Genomic DNA, 22,479 nt, shown 5'->3' on the forward strand with positions numbered 1-22,479 from the left:
TATTCTTTTTTTTTTTTTGCTATATGTTTTATGATACTCGTAAGTCCCCTAGATTCACCCAATTCAAGTGGCATAAAAGTACCTGTAATAAATAAGTAAATAAATAACATATATCTACTATTCTGTGTTCTGGACTCTGGAACGATAGAGAACAGACCACGGTGTTCTTCTGCTACCCTTTTACCCTAAAGAGAGTGTTCAGATGTTCTCTCAATTATCTTTTTTCAAGCCTCAAGGTACTGTGTTCTGGTCTCTCAATTGCTTTTTGGGGAACTTAGTTTCCAGTTCACTCTTGTACTCCCTAACCTCCTGTGAAGCAGGTTGTCTGAATCCTACTAAATGTTGTGCCCAGAGAGATGGGCAAATAAGGACATTTTGATACAGAAGCTGAGAACTGCCTCTATCCTTTGCGTTCTAAGCTCAGACTTTTCAAAGTACAGGCAAGCACCTATATCCTTGGATATATATTTTATTTATTTTTAATTTATATATCGAATTTGTCACTGCCCATCTCATTAAAAAAACGACTCTGGGCGGTTTACAAAGAAGTTAAAATCAATTAAAAATACAATATAAAATGGTCTTGAATAAATAGAAAATAAGTATCATCCAAGAATAGAAGTTACATTGGCAGGTAGCTTGGGGAGCATCATCAAGGCACCAGCCACCCCCAGGATTGGGTGAAATTCTTATTCTTATTATTTGACCATGACAGGTTGCCCAACATGCTTTCAGGCAAGAAAGATCTGTTGCATTAAGACTGGTGCCTCTCGCTGCCTTTTTCCTCATCCCCCCCCCCAACAGCCTTTTCCTTGCATGCTATGACTTTCAATTGGTCAGAATATGCGGACAAGACATCCAAGGAGCCTGTAGGGTATTTAAAAAAACCAGAAAGAAAACCAGCAATGCTTCAAGCGAGTAAACGAAGTACCTGCGGCAATGGCTCCTATCAAAGGCTGCATGATCAGGACAAAGGGGTAGTTCCACGCCCCGATGATCAGGACTAGGCCCAGGGGCTCGCGATGGATGTAGGTCTTGTCGGTCAGCGTCAGGATGGTCTTTTCCACGTCCTGAGGGCTGGCCCACTCAGGAAGCTTCTCCAGCATCAGTTCAATCTCTCCCAGCACGATCATCAACTCGTAGCTGAAGCTGTTGTACTGACTCTGTTAGAGAGGCGAGAGGAGTTTGGGTTTAAAAATAATAGGTCTGCAGCGGAATAAGACCCAAAGGGCTTTTCCCGCTTGGCCTCCAGCTGAAGCCTCCTCTGCTTGTGCAAGTGGGTGCCCTCCCTATTAGCTGGAGTAAGACTTCCAAAATTCATGACCACAGGAGCTGAGAAGCCTGCGAATTACAGTCTGGAGGGCACCGGTTGGAAGGGGCAACGATGTCCAGATTTCAGGATTGATTTTGAGGCAGGCCAGGTCAAGAAATACTAGAAGTCTACTTTATTGACATAGGTTAGAGCAGTGTTTCTCAACCTTGGCAACTTTAAGAAGGGTGGGCTTCAACTCCCAGAATCCCCCAGCCAGCTGGGCTGGCTGGGGGATTCTGGGAGTTGAAGTCCACCCTTCTTAAAGTTGCCAAGGTTGAGAAACACTGGGTTATAGTAACAGAATCTTGAAAGCCTGAAGCACTTCCCTTTCTTTCTATCAAGGAGAATCAAGGTGGGGCAATCTTGAGTTTCTTTCTCACACTTTCCTGCTTTCCCGGCTAAGCTCAAGTTTTCCTCACAGTCTCCACATACCTTCTCCAAAGCCATCCCTGGGCTCCTCTGCAGGGCAACACCCGACCTGCATCACCCGTGGAGAGCAGCAGATCCCAATTCGACTTCCCCAGATCTACCCCCCCCACCCCATTTTCCCAGGACCCCACCAGGAGAAGTCCCAGGTCTCATCAACGACTCCTTCCCAAGAGAAGCTCCGTGTTTCGCAGTCAATTTTCCATCAAGGGCAAGCTCCCTTTCACCCTCCCAGCAAGACCTCCCCAGGCCCTGGTAGAAGAGGGTCCTGCTTCCACCGGCAGGAGGAACCCAGGATCAGCTGCATTCAGACAGCAAAACTCGAGCAAAGCTCTCCCTCCTTGATCCCAACCCATCGTGTTCTCAGCCGACACCCATCCCAGGTTTGTCTTCTTAAGCAGCATTCAGCCATACGATCCCTGGCAGGTGGCCACGTCCAACAGCATGACCACCCGAGATTCTCCATCTCACAGTTGACCCTCCAAAACACGACGGCACAAACCTTGTTGAGATCCGCCTTGAGGGCCGCCGTGAATTCCTTCTCCTTCTCCTGCACCATCTTCTTCAAGGCCTTCAGCTGCTGGATACGGAAAGCCAAAGGGCGCGTCTTGCCCGTGTTGAAGGCAGCCCGAGCCTGTTCCACCACGTGCTTCAGCTTCTCCATGGCTCCCGGGAAGCTGTGAAGAGACGGGTCGGGTCAGTCTGATTTGAACATCTCTCTGGCGTCGCTCAATGTTGCTGGCCCTAGCGGCGCTTGGACTCATGAGTTAAATTGGAACAGGTGCCTTTCAGAGCCCCAGCAGGAATTCGCGCCGGGGGCTCAGTGCAGAATCGGAAAGTCGTCGGACCTTTCCCAGCTGGTGGGAAAATCAAAGCTCTGCCAAGAGTTTGTGGCCTCCTTGATGGCAACCCGATTGTGTTCTCAGCCAACACCCATCCCAGGTTTGTTTCCTTAAGAAGCACTTGGCAATATGATCCCTGGCAGGGGACCATGTTCATCAGCCTGGCCCTCCTTCCACAGCTTGAGCTGAAATTCAAAACTCCCCACCAGGTCTTGCTCAAAAAACAAGGCTTTCTCTCCCGCCTTTGGGAGACTCTACAGCCACCCACCACGGTGGTGGGATGATCTGGGCCGAGGACGAGCGAGGCGGGCAGCGGAGCCGTTGACGGGCTCTCGAGGCCACTGAATGGGGGACCTTCTGGATCGGGTGAGAGGCCCAGAGTCGCATGTGGTTCTGCTTCTCCTCGGACAGCTGATTTTGGCCAGCATGACCAAGATTTCTCCTTCTTCCCTTTGGCAGTTGTGCAAAAGGGTTATACCTATTTGAGGGCCATGCAGGCAGAAAGGCAGGATATACACCAGTGTTTTTCAACCTTGGCAACTTTAAGACGGGTGGACTTCCACTCCCAGAATGCCCCAGCCAGCTTGCTGGCTGGGGCATTCTGGGAGTAGAAGTCCACCCGTCTTAAAGTTGCCAAGGTTGAGGAACACTAATCTAAATCAATTTGCAAAATTTAGCAGCAGGGGTCTAATTCAGAATTAACTTGCTCTAACCCAGTGTTTCTTAAGCTTGGCTACTTGACGTCCACTCCCAGAATTCCCCAGCCATCAGTCCACACTTCTTCAAGTTGCCAAGTTTGAAAAACACTGATATACACTATCGAAGAAGAAAAAGTGTGCTTGGAGCTATCGTCTGCAATAGCATGACCTCCAAGCTGAGGTGGTTTTGGTTTTATCACCTTTTTATCCTATTTTTATTCTATTTTAACTGATATTTGTTTGTTGTTTTTACTGTAAACCGCCCAGAGTCCCTTCCTGGTGAGATGGGCGGTGTCTAATTCTGAAATATAAAATATAAATCAAATCAATAGCCGACGGCAGAGAAAATTTTTTCATTACAAGCAACCGTTTGGGAGGGGGGCCAAATTTAGCCAATGCATGTCTTTGCATGCTTTTACTGCTGAGAAATGAATTACGGATTTTGCCACCGAAAGGGCTGCAAGGCTTCAAGTTGTTTGCGCCCTCAATTCCTGCGGCCGAGCGACGGTTCCCCCAGCGGTGGTCATCTCTCGTTCCGGTTCTGGCCGTGGCTGCCTTGCGCAACTGTCTTTGAAAACGGCCTGCAAGTTTCAGCTGGTCCAGAACAAGGCAGGGAAATTCTAGCCAGGAACGTGGCGATCCAATCCCCGAAAGGCCACATTTTGCCATCTGCACCGGGTCCCAGTCTCAATTCAAAGGGCTGCTAATCAGCTTTCATGGCAAGGAGCCCAGGAAGACAAAAGATGGCTATCTTTATTTTATGAGCTCCCAACCAGAAGACGAAACGCCCTTCAGATGGAACCTGTACATTTTCCCAAGCTTTTTGTTCTGAAAAACAGGCTGGAGTGCTGTTAGATCTTGGCTGCTAGACCGGCTGATCTGATGTTAATGAGGTTTAATGTATTTCTAATCTTACCTGTCTTCTGCATTTTAGAATTGTCTGTCGTTTACATTTTTTAATGGCAAAAATATTAATGGGAAGAAGAAAAATGCTGCCAAAAATGATCTAAGTACTGTACATATATTTGGAGGGGACAAATCTTCACTGAACAATATTTACCTTTACAGCTAGTTCAGGCCAAGTTTTCATTTATTTTTTCTGCTTTTTTATATTGCCTCATCACAGATGACTCAAAATTGATTACAGTTTGAGTTATGCAGCATAAAAATCAAGTTTCCAAAACAAGAGTCGTATTATATCACTCTTATCATCACGGCAGTCAGCAAACACTTATTTTTCCTTTATTGACCCATCTCTCAGGGAGAATGAAAGTTTTCTCATTGCTTTCCTCTTGTCAGATAAGAAACCTCCCATTACTAATAATGTAGCCAAACTCTGTTCAGAAGCAGTCAAATTCTGTAAAAGATGATAACTAGGACTGGATAAGGTCAAATGCATTGTAGTTTTTTCTTTTTAACTGTTTGAATATTTTAATTTGGTTAAGCTTAAATTTAACTTTATTGCTGTTTATTTGAATGGCTCATTGATCCAATAAATTCTGTCAAATTATTGCATTTTGTATAATTTTGATATCATAATAATAGAATGCTAGTTTAACAACACAGTACAGCGTCCTCTTCTGTTCTTGCCCCCTGGAACACAGTCATTAACTAACAGGCAATAACTAATCTATGGAGTTATAATGGATTTTAACCCATTTATTTGTTTAAGCCTGAATTAAAACGGCTGGGCCCCACGTTTTGTGTGCAAGAGTTTGGTGATTACCATAATCTGGCCCTGTTAGGCATGAAACTGGGTGAGTCACATCCCCCCCCCCCAAAAAATACCCAATGCATCTTACAGTATATACCTTACAGCATTCAGCTGTGGAGCCAACAGCAAAATAGCCTTTAATTCTAAAGGCTGTGTAGGAGTGAGAATAATTGCAGTTTTGTTAGTACTGCGTGACTCGCTCATTTGCCAAATCTCTCTTCTGCAGTATTAAGGGCTCGGAAGTAGAGGACACCCCAAATTTTGCCATTCCCCAAGGTTTTGTTGCAGACCCCACCTGTAATTAGAAGGCTATGTGCTCAATTTTATTTATTATATCATATTTATCTCTATTTATGTATATAAATATAAGAGCACAACCCCCTCTTCCACCCAGGTGCAGTTCCAAAATTAATGCTAGTACTAATCAGATGCCACCTGCTTTTCCTATTCATGCGTCTTTGGGAGCCCCCGTCCCACCTTGCACCCCAGCCTTGTCCACCGCCACCATCATGCGTTTGCTCCCGGCTTGACTTCACAGGCTAGCCCGTACGGAGCTCCCTGCTCCATCCTTACGCTCAGCCGAGAGACCTTGTCTTGATCCGGGTCCAGTATTTATTAACGGGGCTTCCCAACCTGCCATTCTCGGAACTCTCTGCGCTTCCTGGCAGCTGGAGGGTTGGGGAAGGGTCCTTTGGAGACTTTCCCCTTCCAGGAAGAAGAGGGGGATACAGGCTATGGCTCTCTCTCTCTTCTCCCAACGGCCCTGTGAGGTAGTCAGGGCAGTCAACTCTCCAGGCGACCTGATGCCAATGCGCGGCTTGGTTTGCCCACGTTAAGACAACGGCAACTTCCACAACACGCCAAGCCAGAAATTAACTCAACGGAGTTAGTCCCGCTTTGGTGCGTTGTGGGAATCCAGCGCCTGCGTTTCAAAACAGAGCCGAAATTCCAGAAGGGAGAGAGGCACCTTCACCTGACGAATTCCCGACTCCAGCTCTAGACCAGAAGAAAAGCCACCGAAGCCTGCAAAAGGCAGCCTGGGCCACCCCTGAAAATTGCCCCAGGTTTGCCCGTCGCTGCCCCAAATTTCCAGTCCTGCCAATCCTTCGGCCTCTTCGGGGTGAATCTTTGGTTTCCCGGCCAAATTCTGTTTTTCGCAGGGGCAGAAATTCAAGGAAGCCCCTCCCGCCTCCATTTTTGAGCAGGCAGACATTCTCCAGGAAAGCTCTCAGTGACAAGCTTCACTAAAGGAATCCCACCCCTTAAGCAGTCATGCATCAGGCAGAAATTCAGCAGGACCAGGGTCCCCGTTCAGCAGCGCTTCCACTTCGGGAAAGAACTTCCTGCAGCCCCAAACCAGGCAGAAATCCCACGGGGCGACCCCCCACCCCACTTCCGTCTTACCTCTGCAAAATATGGGACGCGGCAGGCAAACACTCAACAGGGACAGCTGCCTTCCCCAGCGTCAGATCCAAACGGGGGTGGGGGTCTGCCCCTGTTGAACTTCCGCCTGTCCTGCTAGGAAATAAAGGGGTAGCAGCCTCTAGCACCGCCCTCAGACCCAATCTCTACACCCCGTAACGTCCATTTCCACGTCTCTCCCACTCAATTCCCACCCGTGTCCGCCGACACGCCGCTCCCCCGAAGCCGCCCTTCGCCTGGCCCTTCAGGCTGGCCCTTCCGCCTTCCGGCTTCATGCCCGACTTCTGGCAGGCTCCCTTCCGGTCTAGGCAACCCCCCCCCTCCCGCCCCGGCGCGTGCATTTATTGTCCTCTCGGGCGCCCCTTGAGAAGTCTCGCGAGGCAACCTGGCGCGGCGCCCGGCGGAGACCAGAAGTTGCTCTCTGCTGCCGCCAGCAGTGCGCTCCGGTAGGGCGCGCGCCAGGCTGGCTGGGGAATTCTGGGAGTTGAAGTCCACAGGACTTAAGGTTGTAAGTTTGGGGAACCCTGCGCCAATCTTTCCCCCTCTATGCGTCACAAAATTGCAAGAGCAGAGCTCAGCTCAGTTCACAATCGGCAATGCAGAAATCTCTGACCTGAGCATTCAAATAAACACGCATCTGTAGGCCCCCCAACAATGAACGTCTGCAACACCAAGAATTGGATTAACAACCCTAAAAACAGGCGACTGCAAATTTGCAGGCCTTCCTAAAATGAGGTTTATGCAGGAGGAAATTACTATTGAACTCAACCGATCAGCCTCCCGGACCTGGTGCCCGCCCAACAGCCTGGACTTCAACTCCCCTCCTCCCCAGCCAACGAACCCATGTTGCTCCCTCGTCCCATCAGACGCTGTGGGGCTTCACCTCTGCGTAGAGGTGTAGGAGGATCTCAAGAGACTGTTTGGCTTATGGGTCTTCCAGGAAAGAGGAGGGGTGTGCTCTGCTTCTGCACCTGTGTGATAGCAGCCTATCTGGGCACCTATCCAACAGGTGAAGTGCTCTTTCTCACACACGATTATTCCCTCTATGCCAGAACTGCTATCTCCTAAAAATGAGAGAAAGAGAGTAGATGGGCCAAGACTAACAATATGCAAAAAAAAGCAGGTGCCAAAGGTGGATCGGGACAGGCTTCCAGATCCTAGTTTGCTGGAAGGAGACCAGAACCTGGGGGAGGAAGGGAACGTTTCCAAACCAGGTACATTTCCAGATTGGGAAGCCTCAGATCGCATTTGTGTTATCTGCAGCAGCGCCACGTGGCTGCCTTACGCCCACCTTTCCTTATCAGAGCTGTCTCTCTCGTTCAGGGACGGATGGCGGCATGCATACCCCTCCCTCCCCCTCCCCCCTCCCCCCCTTCTTTCTCCTCTCCGGAACAACAGCCCTATGAGGTAGGTTCGCCTGAGAGGGAGGGCCTGCCCCAGAATTCCCCATGGAGCTTCTGTGGCTGGTGGTGGACTTGAACCAACTTGATCCAGCACCTTCCCCACTAGACCAGACTGGTTCTGGGGCTGGGAGGGAGGGACTGGCCCAAAGTCCCCCAGGAATCTCTAGCTGAGGGGGGACTTGAACCCAGGTCTCCCCATTCCCAGTCCATCCCCTTCAGTAGTAGTCACCCCCCTCCCCAGCTCTGCAACAAAGCCCTGTCTCAGAAGCAGGGTTCATGCTTAACCCATCCAGAAGGGTTGGACCAGCGTTTCTCGAGCTTGGCGACTTTGAGATGTATGGACTTCAACTCCCAGAATTCCCCAGCCAATTCTGGGAGTTGACGTCCACACATCTTAAAGTCGCCAAGCTTGAGAAACACTGGGTTGGACTAACAGTGCCCAGCACCAGGTTTTGCGGAAGAATTTATTCATTCAGCCCTTCTTCCCCCCCAGATGTACAACATTATTTGTTACCTTTGTACTCCAAAAACCTTGAATTTCCCCCAATCCAGCCAGCCTCTGTTCATGAGTTTTGTTTGATGCTGGGCTGGGCTGGGCTGGGCTGGGGGGCTTTATACCCACAGCCCCTATCCTGGCCAACCGCTCTCCTGTTCACGGAGACTAACTCAGCGGGGGACGAAGGGTCAAGGTCTCAAACCCTCTACAAATATTGTTTCTGTATTGCTGCAAAACCTGTTGCTCCTCAGACAGATGTGTTCCTAGGTTTGGATCCCGTGCAAAAGGAGTTTAAACCAACCCCTCCTTTCAGTGTTCATGCACCTTCCCGTAGCGCCAGACTGTGGGAATTCATGGCAGCCCAGAATTTGTTGGACATGGCAGGTGGGAAAACAGCTTAGGGCCTAATTATGGGAGGGCATAATTATTTGGCACATCTGGAGGGCCCCTAGTTGGGAGAAGATGCCAGGAAGGCTAAAACCTCCCACGCCGGACAGACTTAGAATTAACTAAAGGTCACTGCCATCCTTCTCAAAGGAAGTGAGCCAAGTCACAGAGTTATGAAAAGGGAGATGTTTTCACCCACTGAATTATTAGCTGGTTTAGTCACTCCACTCTAAATGTGCCAGTCTGCCACCCGGGAACATGCAAACGGGCTCTAACCCCCAACTGGCAAGGTGGCCCTCATTATTTCTCAGATTCCACTTGGTGCAGTCCGGCAGGTTAATTCCCAGGTAGCCAATTGTGCATTGCAGGCTGCAAATTCAATCCGGTTGCAGCGTGGAGCACGTCGAGTGGAATACAATGGGGCTTGCTGACAGATTGGAAGTGAACGATCAGGTCGCCAGGCCCCAGTTTTAGAGAATTGCTGGCAAAGCCTTTATGGCAGGGTTCAGGGGCCCCAGCCCCAATCCTAATTTCAAAAGTCCTGCCATGTTAGCTCTCTGGCCTCTGCAAAATGCCCCGTTTTGGCAGTTGGCTGGAGAAGAGAGAACGGGGGGGGGGGGGGGGCAAATTATCCTATGTATATTCCTCTGCCAACTTCTGCAATAAAAGGATTCCTTACCTGCTTTTTTAGGACCCAGCAAAATGCCTTTCAGGCTGGATTTGAACCCGAATGAGGGCTATGCTGAATAGGGCAGGACGAGAAGTTGCGACACTTGCTGAAGAAACAGCGCGTGTCATTAAACCTAGCCTTTCCTAAGTATTACACAAGTTTCAGGGGGCATCAAAGTATAACTGTGATAAAATTGTGGCTGATTATCTTTTTTTTTTTTTTTTTAATCTTTCATGCCATCCATAAAATCCAGCAGATCTTTGGACCTGCCTCTAGCCAGAAAGAAGATGCAGAAGCGGAAACAGAAGTGGAGAGAAACCAAGTGGGTTTTCAGAGTAGCGGGTTAATTGTAGGGGGTGTTGTAGGTTTTTAAAAAGTGCAATAATAACACTATCTTGTGCAGTGTTTCTCAACCTTGGCCGCTTTAAGATGGGTGGACTTCCACTCCCAGAATCCCCCAGCCAGCAAGGCTGGCTGGGGGATTCTGGGAGTGGAAGTCCACCCATCTTAAAGCGGCCAAGGTTGAGAAACACTGATCTAGTGAAAAAGGGGGAATGTGACTCTGAAAATTTAAAGCTCCATTTTGAGGTGGTAGAACATCTCACTGACCCTCCGTCTTCCTTCAACTACAGATTCCTCAAGGGTTAACTCAAGCATTTGGGGAGAGAAAACCAGAAAAGCTTCTTTCTCAGGTTGTGACATCTCAGTGGTCCTACTGATGTAATTGCCCCACCGTAGAAATTTCCTCCTGATGGGTCATCAAGGCTCTCTGCCCAATTTCCCTGAGACTGCAAAGTAAGGGGGGGAGTCGCCCCGTAGTTACGCCTGCAAAATCTAGACCTCCGTGGCACGCATCCCCAACTGGAAGGCGCCTCAATCAGCAGGCTCAGCTCCCAGTTGCCTTTTGGAACCGGCCGCAAATTCCACAAACTGGGTTTGAGGGAACCCAAGTGGCAGCTGGTATTGAAGAGCATCTCCTTCAATCGAAAGGCATAAAAGCATTGCAAAGCTCGGAGCAGATGTCTTGGTCCCCACACCCCTTTCTCACCGATGACGTCCAGGTGGGCTTCATGAGAACACGTCAAGCCAAACTTCTACCGCGAACGTTTCCAGATCCAAACAATTTCGCCTGAAGTTTACGGGTCAGTGCCAAGGGGTGGCTTCTGCTCTGCACCCACCAAATATTCTCTGTGCCTTACCACTCGCCCCACTTTGGACCAACCATTAATTTCCACCCTCCTTTTGGCCAGACTGAGGTCAAACATCTTAAATCTCCCATGCAAGGACAGAGGGAGCCGACTTACCAGGCTGTTTTCTCTCAGAGTGGCCTTTGTCCTCCACACCAACAAAACAGTTTTTTCTCCACCCTTTGCAAGCAGCCAGCCTGCCTTCCCACCGCACCAAATTTGGATCCAAGCCCAGGACTTTCATCTGTACCGTATTCTCATTAAAACACCATGCATGTAAAAACACACACGCATATACGGAAAACAAGCCAAACGAAAAACAGATCACGTGAAGAAGTTGTGATTCTTCCATCAACAGATATTCTTTCAGTGAGTTCCTTTGGTTTGACTTACTCGACAGAGGAAGTGGAAAGTTGATTTTTTTTTTTAAAAAAAAAAGCTATTATTGTTGCTGCTGAAATTTTTTATAGCCTGGTTGCTCTTCTGGGAACAAAAGGTATATCCAATTTTTCTGAGGTTTATCCTTCATAAAGTTTGAACCAGTTCAACTTTCTCTCTCCTTTGCTTTTTGGATGGCAAAGAATCTAAGGCAGAATCCAATTCCTTATTCCTGCCCGTTTTTTTGGTTCTTTCAGCAGGTGCTTAAAGCAGAATTTTGAGTAATAGACTTGGACTTATTTATATTCTAGGAACCCCCAATAATTTGGGGGCTCCCCCAGTCATAATTGAGGAACAGGTGTGCCAGCAAGACTATAAACTTCAGGGTACTTGCTCAGTGAACATATTTTCCAAATAATCTTTTTTTTCCGGTAAGATAGGCAATAATAATATATTTACTTCACAGAAGAGATGGGATTTTTAGCTCTTTGTTGGAGTAAGAAGTCTGGGGCCTTCGTCAAAAATTCCCAGCCACACGGAAACACCCGGCTCTCAAGGTGGATTAAGCTACTAAAAAATAGAAGCTGACTGCCCATCTCCTTGGTCTCTTCAGCCCTTTCAACTTATCCCTCAATTATTTGGGAGATACGGACCAAGCCTCCTTGTGTTACACAAAGATACACAAAACGCAGAGTGAATTTTGGAAGCGGTGGAAAACAGTCCTTGGATTATTTTAGAGTTCACCCAAGGCCCTAACCTCCAGCCATTTGCCTAAATAGCACCTCCGCCCCATGAGCGCGCTTAAACAGGCGGTGCAACTAATCAATCTGTTTCCCGTGCTGGCTGGGGATTCTGGGAGTTGCAATCTCATTGTATTGGGAATGTGCCAAGATGGGGTTAGCCAAATCTAGGGAGAGAACATTCCCCGGTTGGGTGTATGATCTGGTTAGAACAGGCTTTAACGTTCAACTGGTTCCACCTGAGGAAGGAGCAACGTTAATGAACTTTTTGGCTTGTCCCCGTTTGTAATTCCTTTCTGGCGGAGCTTGGACGCAACAGCACGGTTTCCAAGCCTGAGCAAACATTCCATCATCCTGCTCTGCCTTTGTTCTTCTGTTGACATCTAAATATCGTTGGGTTGGCCCGGTCAGGGTCAGGGTCGGGATTGCTCAAGCAGGCTGAAGATGCCCGTTTGGAAGTAATACAAATCAAGAACTAACTTGCCTGGTCAAATCATCATCAGTATTTTGAAAAATTGAGGGTCCAAGGGAGCTGGAGAGGGCCAGCCGTCTTGTCCTCTTGGCCAGAAGGTCCATCTAGATCGGCGTTTCCCAACCTTGGCAACTTTAAGATGGGTGGACTTCCAACTCCCAGAATTCCCCAGTCAGCATGGGAAACTGATGTCCACCCATCTTAAAGCGTGCTGGCTGGGGAATTCTGGGAGTTGCAGTCCACATACCTTAAATTGCCAAGATTGAGACTCTCTGATCTAGATGATGGGGAACAGATTTTCTCCACTGCCTCTGGGAAACCCCCCCCCCCTTTTCAGCAGGATCACTAGAACACCAACTGTCCTTCCCCTCTTGGTTACCCCACTTCAATTCATCATTTCTCACTGCAATCCTGTTTAAAAGGACCAGACAGAGAGGAAATGGCATATGGATGAAATCTCTCTCTCAGGGCTGGAAAAGTTGCTGACTTGGAAAGAATCTGCATGGGGCCGTCAGGCATCCTGGCATTTTACAGGTTAAAAGGAGGACCTTCACTGCTGCACTGTGCTGGCAACCTAAAATTCGAGAGGGAGCTGTGGGAGGGAAGTAGCAGCAGAGGATAAACAGGGGAAAGAAAATAAGATCTCAGTGACCTAGATTTAGTGTCAAGGCTGAGATATGGAAGGGTGTGAGAACTCAGTTGCTAAAGAGGGTTACTTTTCTCAATCAGAAGTAGAGATCTGCTTTATTGTTACTCCCAAAGATCAACTTTGAGAGCAAGACCAAGATTTATTCATGCCCCATCCTTCCATTAAACAGGCAACCATTTATTCTGTAGTGGCTTGCAAAAAATAAATCAGGAGTCTGGGGGCATCTCTTCTAACGAACGAAAGTGATTAAAAGGCACAAGCGCTCGCAAACTGCCAGAATGACAAAGTAATCTAAGTCCTGCAGCTCTCGGAAGTGTATGCCTTTTAATACATTTTGTTAGTCAGAAACGGTGCTACCAGACTCCTCCTGATTTTTTGCTACCATAGACCAATTTCTTTTCAAACTTGGAAGCTTTAAGATGTGCACACTTCAACACCCAGAATTCCACCCATCTCAAAGCAGGCTAGCTGGGGAATTCTGGGAGTTGAACTCCACACGCCTTAAAAGTCGCCCACGTTGAAATAGACTGGCTTAAACCTTCGTCCGGTGATCAATGGTGGGACCTCTGGCTGAGCGATGGAGATTGTTATTTTCCTCAGGTTGGGGAGGAACTGGAAGTTTTGCATGGGTGCTTTTTAAAGCGACATTAAATCTATCTTAGGCCAAACTCTAGTTTTCTGCCTCTTTTCCGCCTAAACATGGTGCCCTGGAGCCAAATGGCCCCAGAGGATGTAAAACAAGGGTACGTGTGTGTCTGTGTCCCAAGCTGCCTGCTCCAAAAAGACAGACTCCCCCTTCCCTATTTAAGAAGTGGGTCCTTCTGTGGAAGCTTAATTTCAATTTGCCATCCCATAATCAGACCCAAACCTTCCTGGGGGAGGCAGGATTTTTCACCCTCTTTGTTAGGCTAACCGAAAAAGTTTTTGATAAATAAATGGCAACACTTAGATTCCAATCCGATGGTCAAACCCTGTATTATATATAGGAACATTTGAGTATCAGTTTATTATTGTTTCGCTTGTTTTTAACTTTAATATACATTTATACAGGCCATAATAAAAGTTATCAACGGGATTTTTCTCTTCAGTTATTACACTACGGGTCAAGAATAAACGCATGCAGTTACAAAGGAGAGGTAGTAGAAACACCGTATTAAAGGTCTAAAAATACAAACGTCGTATAAATAAAAAACACTTTCAAATTAACTTCCGAAATCTCTTGTACTGATAAATAAAGTAAAAAGTACATTACTCTGTCAAAGGGGAAAAAGAAGAAGGGAAGGGGAAAGGAGAGAAACCCACACACGCAGGATTTCCTTCACTCCGTCAGAATGGATGGTACCTGAATGCCAACCACCTTCCATCATAGGAGGTGTAAAAAAGAAAAGGATTGAAATGGTTCCATTACAAAGAAGCTTTTTTCTTCTTCTTCTTTCAAGTGATGACAGCTCAGAAATCCTCTCAAAATTAAGGGGGCCAACCTCGAAGAAACCAAGTTGTTCAGATATTCTGCAAGTTGCCAAAGCACGGAGCCAGGACCGCGGAGGGAGAGGCGGTGAGGGGCAGCAGGACGTATTTCCTCAAAAGCTGCTCCAAACGACCCCGATCTTAATTATTTCTTAATGCGTTGCTCTGCCACGGCACCCTCTTCCATCAAGGTCGCCGCCATGTCGTCTTCGACCCGGGTTTCAGATCTGATGGGCAGGGGGAAGAGGAAGCCATCGCACAGCTTCACACGCAACAGGGGAACTAAGCAACCAACCTTTGATACGGGACAGGGGCAGGAAACAGGCGTCAGAACGTTATCAGGAGTCCAGAGAGTTACTCAAATATTAGACGAAGGGGTATAAAATGGAAGAATTCACCCTACGACACATCTATGCAACTTTGCCCGAAAAGTCTCCTAAGGAGCTGTGGGTTGAAATTCTGGAAAAGTCTGGGTTTTTGGGGGGATGACGATCTTTCTCTCCCCCACCCCGCAAAGTATATCATGAAATATCCCCCCTGCCCCACCAGCAAAAGTTCATAGTTGTGCCTTTTCTGTGTTTGTTTTTCTTTAATTAACAGTATTAAAAAAAAAAACAAATACACAGTTTAGTAAATTAGTGCAATATAAAGTGTTCAGGGGGAAGGGTTTGGGAAGAACATCAAGCTCGCACATCTACGGTAATTGCTAAATGTTTGTTTCAGGGATTCTCAAGTGATGCCCCATTCTCAACTAAAAAACAACCCCCCCCCCTTCTCAGTTGTTTTTGCAAAAGGTGCCCAGTTCCCTGATGGCTTGAGGTGGGGCATACACAACCCATGCTCGGCTTCGAAGCTTCACAGAACTGAAGTCCAGGCCGAACGACCTCCCGCCTTCACTCAGCGGTCTTGTCCCCCAAAGAAGCCACCCACCCCTTCCCAAAGCAGGAGCCAACCTCTTTTGGATCTTGCTGGAGAAGAACGCTCCATTCTCTCGTAACCTAAAAGGAAGCTGAACCGCTGCCTGCGAGATCAGGACTGAGGTGGACGTGGCAAAAAGAGTCTTTCCCATCTGGCCGTGAAGCGAAAGATGGACGGGGCGCTGTCATAGGGCAAATCTCCTTCAAAATGGTTTGCATTTTCTTCTGTTCCACGAACTGTTTTTCCCCCCCTCCGGCAGGCAACCCCAGAAATGTACAAGCCGCCTTTCTTTTGGGACAGGAAGCATGAAGATTGGCCGTACTGAGTGGTCCCGGGGAGCAGGGCAGGGGGTCTTCTATTCATAAACAGCTACTGCGCTGCAACAAAGAGCTGAGAGTCTCCGCTCAATACTAGCTTTATCTGAAAGAGAAGGAAAAGCATTAAGACTCCAGGTTGGGCATGAGCAACGCCTTGCTCTGCACTGAAGCCTGCGGGCCCGCTCTGGGCTGCTCAAGGAAAATCTTGAAAAGTTTGGGACTGCAACAAGGTAGGCTTGTTTCTGAAGGCTCCAGAACGAGCCAGGCCAAGACAGATCTACAACTGCTTGTAAGTTAGTGGTGTTTTGTAAGTTTTGCTTTACAGAAGCTCAAATTTCAATTATGACTGTGCAGATATTCTATCTGTATAGATATTCTTGCATCCCTTACGTACTTATACATAATCAATCTTCAGATTTCAAACCAGCCCCTTATCTATATTAAATTTCAACCCCTTATTTTAAAAGAGCTGTAATTCTAGCTTGTTTCAATGTGCTCCTAACAGCAACTTTGGAGGGAAAGTAGAGAAAAATTAATTTTGCAGCATGATGACAACCTGGTATTTCAGGTGCAAGAGGCATCACGACCCACGTTCTTGTTTGCAGCCATTTTACAGGAACATCTGCCTTCAGTTTATCACCTCTATTTTATCTAAAACTCTGAGACATTCTGAGATGTTTTATTTCAACTGTTCATTAGATGGTAATTTTATTTTTTTAAATGTTGCAAAAGTCTGTTACACCACGTGTAAACTCCACCCAGAGAGGATTAATCATTGCCAGCGACTAGTTTCCAGTGTTTTAATTTTGTTATGTCTGACTACAATAAAGTAATTAATTCATTCACTTTAGAATTCACTAATACTGATTTGAGCCACTGTGTAATTCTTAATTGTTACTTTGAAGACAGGTAGTCCTCGACTTACAAATGGCAATCAGGACTGGAATTTCCACTGCTAAGCGATGTGGCTGTAAAACGTGACTGCATCGCTTAGCGATGGCAATCCCTGTGGTCCTGGTTGCCGTCGTTAACTAAATCCCAGAGTCATTAGGTGAGGCAACTTCCTGCCAGCTTCCCACAACCAAAGTTAGTGGGGAAACCAGCAGGAAGTTTTAAGCGCCAGGCCAGCAGGCAGGCAAGTGGCTGCCGCCGGGTCAGGGAGGGAGCGAGGGAGGCGCAGTGAGGGCGTGCAGGTGGTGTGGTGAGGGTCGGGGAAAGTGCACATGGGTGCACAAGTGGTGGTGCGGCACACGCTCAGAGGGGCTGGGGGAGGGTGCACGGATGGGGGAGACTTACCCTAGTGCAGTGTTGTGCAAACTCGGCCACTAAAATGAGTGGACTTCAACTCCCAGAATTCCCCAGCCAGCCATGTTGAAGCCCACTCATTTTAAAGTGGCCAAGTTTGGACAACACTGCCCTAGTGGCTTGCAACCTTCCCCGCCTGCTTCCCCCTTGACTTTCTGAGGAAGCTGGCAAGGAAGGTTACAAATGGTGACCATGTGATTACGGGGCACTGCAAATGATTGTAAGTGCAAACTGGTTCCCAAGCGCCCAGATTGTGATCATGTGACTGCGTGGGTGCTGGGACGGCCAGAACTCCGAGGACCAGTTGAAACCACCAGCACTGTCATAACTTCGAACAGTCACTGAACAAATGGTCATAGGTCAAGGACTAACTGTATACAGAAGTTCATATATGTCATGACATTTTTAATTTAGAGGCTCATTTTATATTATAATTATACATATAGTTATATATAATATAAATCTATAATATTAATTGTAATCTATGAATTGCAGTTTTATTCTATGTCTGTACTGCACTTTGTTCTAAGTACATAACCAATAAAACGAGCACTACCACGTACAACGGTTTATGTTTTCAATGTCAGCTGGGTCCTGTAAAATCTTTGCCAGGCCTTCCAACAGCAACGCAGCTTTGTGGTACCGGAAGGCAATGTCTTCAGTCTGTTGAAACATCTCATCCAAAGCTGCTGCTTGGACCTAAGAAGGATGAGAGGCAGATTAATAGGGGCCAAGAAAAAGACGGGGGTAACTGGTACAGGCCATGACAGTCTGAGCAGCCATCTCGGTTTGATCAGGAGAACTATAAGGAACCCTTTGATGACAGCCGAAGTCTAGCTGCAGTGGACAAAGACAGGACTTCAACAGAAAGGTCCCGATTCAAAGCTCCACTCAACCAGCGGCAGCCTTGGCTCAGGCCATTCTCTCAGCCTGGCCTAGCCGAGGCTTCTTCAACCTGGATCCAAATGTTCTGCGGCTACAGCTCCCACAAATTTCAGCCAGCTTAAAAACACAACACTTTCGGTTGCATTATGGGTTATAATAAATCCATGAAATAAATTTACATGTCTGGGTACAAGGAGGGGAGGCAGGCACTAAACAGTTGTTTTAAATCATTCACTTGAGGGTAGAGTGGACATATTACACAAGGTCACACACCTTCAGGATATTTATTGTCCTCTTAGCTTTCCACCTTTAAAATATATGTTATGTATGTATGTATGTATGTATGTATGTATGTATGTATGTATGTATCCGGTTTCTGTGGTTGCCCCTCTATGCAAGAAACTGGGCAGCGAACAAACGAAAACAGAGAATTGCATTAAAAAAAAAAGCCACAACTAAAACTGCACCGGGGCGCAGTAAAATAAAAATGCAAACCAGTAGATACGTGCACCCATCTCAGAGCTCTCAAGCCAATGTCCTGCCCCCAAACAGCGAATGAATGGCATCAGCTTTTACATTTCTACTATTAAACTTTTATTTGCACAGTCAGGGCTCTTCTGCAGAAGAGACTGGACCGATGCACCTGACAGGTTTCCCAAACGGTCCCACCACCCAGGGCTGATTTATTCATGGTGCCACACAAGGGCACATTCTGATCACCGGGTGGGGACAGCAGCCACAAATGGAAATGCAGAGATTTTAAACTGGCGGAGGAGAGGGGGGGATACATCTCTTCAAGGCGGGGACTGGTCTGGCACCGAGAAAAATCAGCCATCATCCCATGACCTTTCTGTGCCTGAGTGGCAGAAATATTGCAGACGTTTTGAAAAATATGATTTCTCTGAGCATCTTTAGGGCCTCCAACAATATGATATATGGTAGATACTGGGAAGGGTTCCAGCCTTCCCTCACAAGAGCCCCTGGGGTCACAAAGCCCCTGGAGTGCTCAAGCTAATGATAATGAAGACAGGTGAAGGTGTGTCAGAGAGCCTGCAGAAGCAGCACCTGAAAACTTTTGCCGAAGGAGGAGGAAGAAATAATGAATGGAAACTACTGTTAATTAATCTCCAAGCTCTCCATTTGCGCTGAAGTTGTTTGTGTGCCTGGTTTAAGAGCAGCAGGGGGCTTTCGGAGCAGGGCTGCATCCACACGGAAAAGCCGGATTGGTGTTAGGCAACTGTGGCAAGGCGGCCACTGGGCGCTGCCTCTTTCTCACCGCTCCGTAATCAGCTGTCCCCACCTCGGAGTCCTCAAACGCTGAAGCCACCTGGATCGATCCTGCCAACCTTGCAGCTTTCTTACCATTTCCACAGCACAGGTGTAGATGAGTTTTTCGGCTGTGACGCTGTTGATTTCATCGACAAAACGCTGCTTGTCGGAGAAAAACTGGTTCAGTTTTTCTGTCAGCTTCTTGCACATAGCAATGCAGAATTTATACCTCTCGTTCAGGTTTTTGACAACTGCAGAGGAGAAATGGGAAGCAAAGGACTGCAGTGAGCTCCAGAAATGCCAGTTTGGCCCCTTGGCTGCTACCAACATGAGAGGCTAAGAGCAGATTTTCTGCTCCCCACGACTTAGACGAAGGTGCAAATCGCCAATACACATCACAACTACCCTCAGTCTTAGCAATCCCTTCATTTAGGACAGGGTTCCTCAACCTTGGCAACTTTAAGACGGGTGGACTTCAACTCCCAGAATTTGCTTAATGCTGGCTGGGGAATTCTGGGAGTTGAAGTCCACCCGTCTTAAAGTCACCAGGGTTGAGGAACCCTGACTTAGGACATCTCTGGATTTAGTTTTGGCTCTGTACTGTTTTAGTTTTGAACCAGAATGGTGCTGAGGAGAGCAGAGAAGGACAAACTTAGCACCCATCTGCTGCTCTTTAAAACAGCCACATCTTTCCCTGGGACTGCAAGACTGCCCTCTGCATCTGCCACGGGATCCAGGCAAAGATGCAGCTACTTAAAAAAGGTTGAAGACAGGTGCATCTGGACCTTTCCAAAACACTGTCTGGAAACAAAGCCCAAATGCTGTTAGCCAACACTAGTTACCTCCTCTGAGGACACGTGACCCATAGTGGCAACCCCCCACAACCAGGCATGGGAGGCATGCAGCCCCAGAACCTTCCCAATTCAGGAGTTGAGATCTGGCAACAAAAATGGCTATTTCTGGTAGCGTCCATAAGTAAGGATGCTAAACTGAAGGCATCTATTTTGAGTAACTCCCCAAATGAAATTTTTGTGTTTATTTCCAACGGCACTCAGACATAAATAAAGGTAGTCCTTGCTTAACAACCACAATAGGGACTATAAAATTTGTTAAGCAGAGTGATCATTAAGTGAGGCATCATGTGACCACACCCGATTTTACAATTTTTGCAGCAGCCATTATGAATCATGTAGTCATTAAGCAAATCACATGGTTCCCCAGTGATTTTGCTTGCTGGAAGCTGGCTGGGAAGGTTACAAATGGCGATCACATGACCCAAGGACACTGCAACCGTTGAGAGCTGGTTGCCAAGCGCCCAGAACATGATCACATGACTGCAGGGGTGGTGCAACGGTTGTAAGTGCGAGGACTGGCCATAAGTAGCTTTTTTTTATGCTGTCGTAACTTTGAACAGTCACTGAATGAATGGTCATTAAGCGAGGACTACCTGTAAAAGCAAAGTGTAGCATTCTGTGATGGAATGGAATTATGAAGGCCAAGATCAGGGAGACAAACATTTTCTTAGCTCACCAGAATCGCGTGGGAGGATCAAGAGGATGAGACTGGCACCACCCAGTTGTACTAATCTGTCTTTCCAGACTGTGTGGCTCAACAAGACTTGGAGCAAAAGAAGAAAAAAAAAAGTCCTGCTAATTGCCTACCCCACTGAAACATAAAGTGGTAACAGGCATGGCTAGGCCAGGATTTTTCAACCTCGACAACTTTAAGATGGGTGGACTTAAACTCCCAGAAGACTGATGTCAGGCCTAGCCCAAGGAACTCCAAGAGACAATGCTAATTCAGTTCAGCTATGTTTATTAGCTACAACCTCTAGCAAGAATCTTCCCAGACTAAAACCTCAGTTCCCAAAGTCCTCCAGCCACAACAGTGTGAATTCCTCAGGGAGGTGCCAGTCTCATCCTCTTGATCCTCCCACACGGTTGTGGCGAGCTAAGAAAATGTTTGTCTCCCTGATCTTGGCCTTCATAATTCCATTCCATCACACATTCTCAGCTGAAAGAACTTGGCCTTTGTGGGCCCCAACCACAAGAGATCAACTGGGATGATGCACACCTAGCATGAACTCTGCGATTTGAAAACACTCCCCTGGAATCTACTGTAACTTCCACCAGGAGAAAAGCATTTGGGGAAGAAATCCCGCTCCAGGCTCACCTTGCTTCACAGCAGTTGAGAGATTCAACTTGGCTGATTTGATCTGCGCTTTGGCCAGGTGTAAGGAAGAGGCCAGGATCTGGGCTGCTTTCATATACAAGACCAGCTGCTCCACTTGCCTGGGCAGAGGAAACAGAGGGCACCGTCATCCTACTTTTCTTTGCCAAACTCAGTCTCTCAAGGAAAAGCTTCTCCTCTCATCTCCTTCTTCCTGTTGCAACATTTGAATGGCCATTCTGTTAATTTTGTACTAATCTGCCCTTCCAGACTGTGTTGCTCAACAAGACTTGGAGCAAAAGAAGAAGAAAAAAAGTCCTGCTAATTGCCTACCCCACTGAAACATAAAGTGGTAACAGGCATGGCTAGACCAGGATTTTTCAACCTCGACAACTTTAAGATGGGTGGACTTCAACTCCCAGAATTCCCCAGTCAGCATGGCTGGCTGGGGAATTCTGGGAGTTGAAGTCCATCCATCTTAAAGTTGCTGAGGTTGAAAAACACTGCACTAGACTCTTGGACCCTACTCCCCTTTTATAATTCATAGGCTGAGTCAGCAACTGGGCCTGTTAAACACAGTAACGATCGGCTAAATCCACAACAGCATCCAGAACAAAAAAATAATCGCAAAAGTCAGGATAGGAGCCAGCCCCACCTGGTTTTGGGTGCATCTCCAGGGCAACCCGCCAGGCAGGCCTGCATCAACTCAGTGTATTCACCATATTTGTACCTTTCCTCTACAAAGGCACGAATCTTCTGGGGAGTGTTAAAATGGTTTGCCAGTGTTAGGAAGTTTGAACGTGCACGGCCCTGGGCAGGAAGAGACTCCACAAAGGCCAGGTGCTTGATGGATACCTACCCCCAGTCTTTGCTCAGCTGGCTGATCTGATCCACGACGACACTCTCCTGGATCTGATAGAGAGACACGGCAGAGCTGCTGCAGAGTTCTGGGTTCCCGCTCCGAACAGCAGTCAGGTCCAGCACACATTCCGTGAACGCCAGCATCAAATTCAAGTGGCGCAGGGTGTCTGTATGCTCTCTCTAGCAGGAAGGAAGCAAAGATGAGCTTAAGCTTTCACCCACTCCCATGCTCCGTGGCCCCTGCCAAAACAGCCTCTCCCAGAGGCCACCAGAAGCACAGAATTCTCATCCCCAACAAAGCTAAGAATTCACGCTCTTTTCAGCCCTAAGATGGATTCTCATTTTATGAGTTTATCCCAGATGGCAATTTATAATGATCTGTTGCTCTAGGCAGTCCTTGATTAACGACCACTCCTTGAAGTTCCGGCCATCCCAACACTCCTGCGGTCACATGGTCATGATCCAGGCACTTGGCAACCAGCTCATACTTAC

General features: G+C 47.4%; 2 protein-coding genes across 11 annotated transcripts in view; both read right to left on the reverse strand.

Moving 5' to 3' along the window:
• Nucleotides 1-10,834, reverse strand: part of ALDH3A2 (aldehyde dehydrogenase 3 family member A2) — a 28,859-nt gene extending 18,025 nt beyond the window's left edge. For 2 of the 5 annotated variants that reach the window (XM_088131316.1, XM_088131314.1), the window contains exons 1-3: nt 10,675-10,834; nt 2,241-2,415; nt 932-1,163 (exon numbers count right to left, since the gene is read on the reverse strand). In XM_088131316.1, coding sequence (XP_087987442.1) covers nt 932-1,163; nt 2,241-2,402 — 394 coding nt within the window. In that variant the 5' untranslated portion in view covers nt 2,403-2,415; nt 10,675-10,834. The other 3 variants (XM_015887672.3, XM_088131315.1, XM_015887671.3) reach the window with 3 other exon arrangements.
• Nucleotides 10,835-13,746: 2,912 nt separating this feature from the next.
• ULK2 (unc-51 like autophagy activating kinase 2) overlaps nt 13,747-22,479 on the reverse strand; it is a 78,056-nt gene continuing 69,323 nt past the window's right edge. For 5 of the 6 annotated variants that reach the window (XM_007425771.4, XM_007425770.4, XM_088131309.1 and 2 more), the window contains 5 exons: nt 21,986-22,167; nt 21,130-21,248; nt 19,051-19,208; nt 17,367-17,502; nt 13,747-15,601 (listed from right to left, as the gene is read on the reverse strand). In XM_007425771.4, coding sequence (XP_007425833.2) covers nt 15,537-15,601; nt 17,367-17,502; nt 19,051-19,208; nt 21,130-21,248; nt 21,986-22,167 — 660 coding nt within the window. In that variant the 3' untranslated portion in view covers nt 13,747-15,536. The remainder of the gene's footprint in view (nt 15,602-17,366; nt 17,503-19,050; nt 19,209-21,129; nt 21,249-21,985; nt 22,168-22,479) is intronic. The other variant, XR_015794208.1, reaches the window with a different exon arrangement.

Source organism: Python bivittatus, unplaced genomic scaffold (genome assembly GCF_059951505.1).
Source record: "Python bivittatus isolate LINGU-HERP-01145 unplaced genomic scaffold, Pbiv_v1 ctg000940_np1212, whole genome shotgun sequence".
In the NCBI taxonomy this organism is placed as follows: Eukaryota; Metazoa; Chordata; class Lepidosauria; order Squamata; family Pythonidae; genus Python; species Python bivittatus.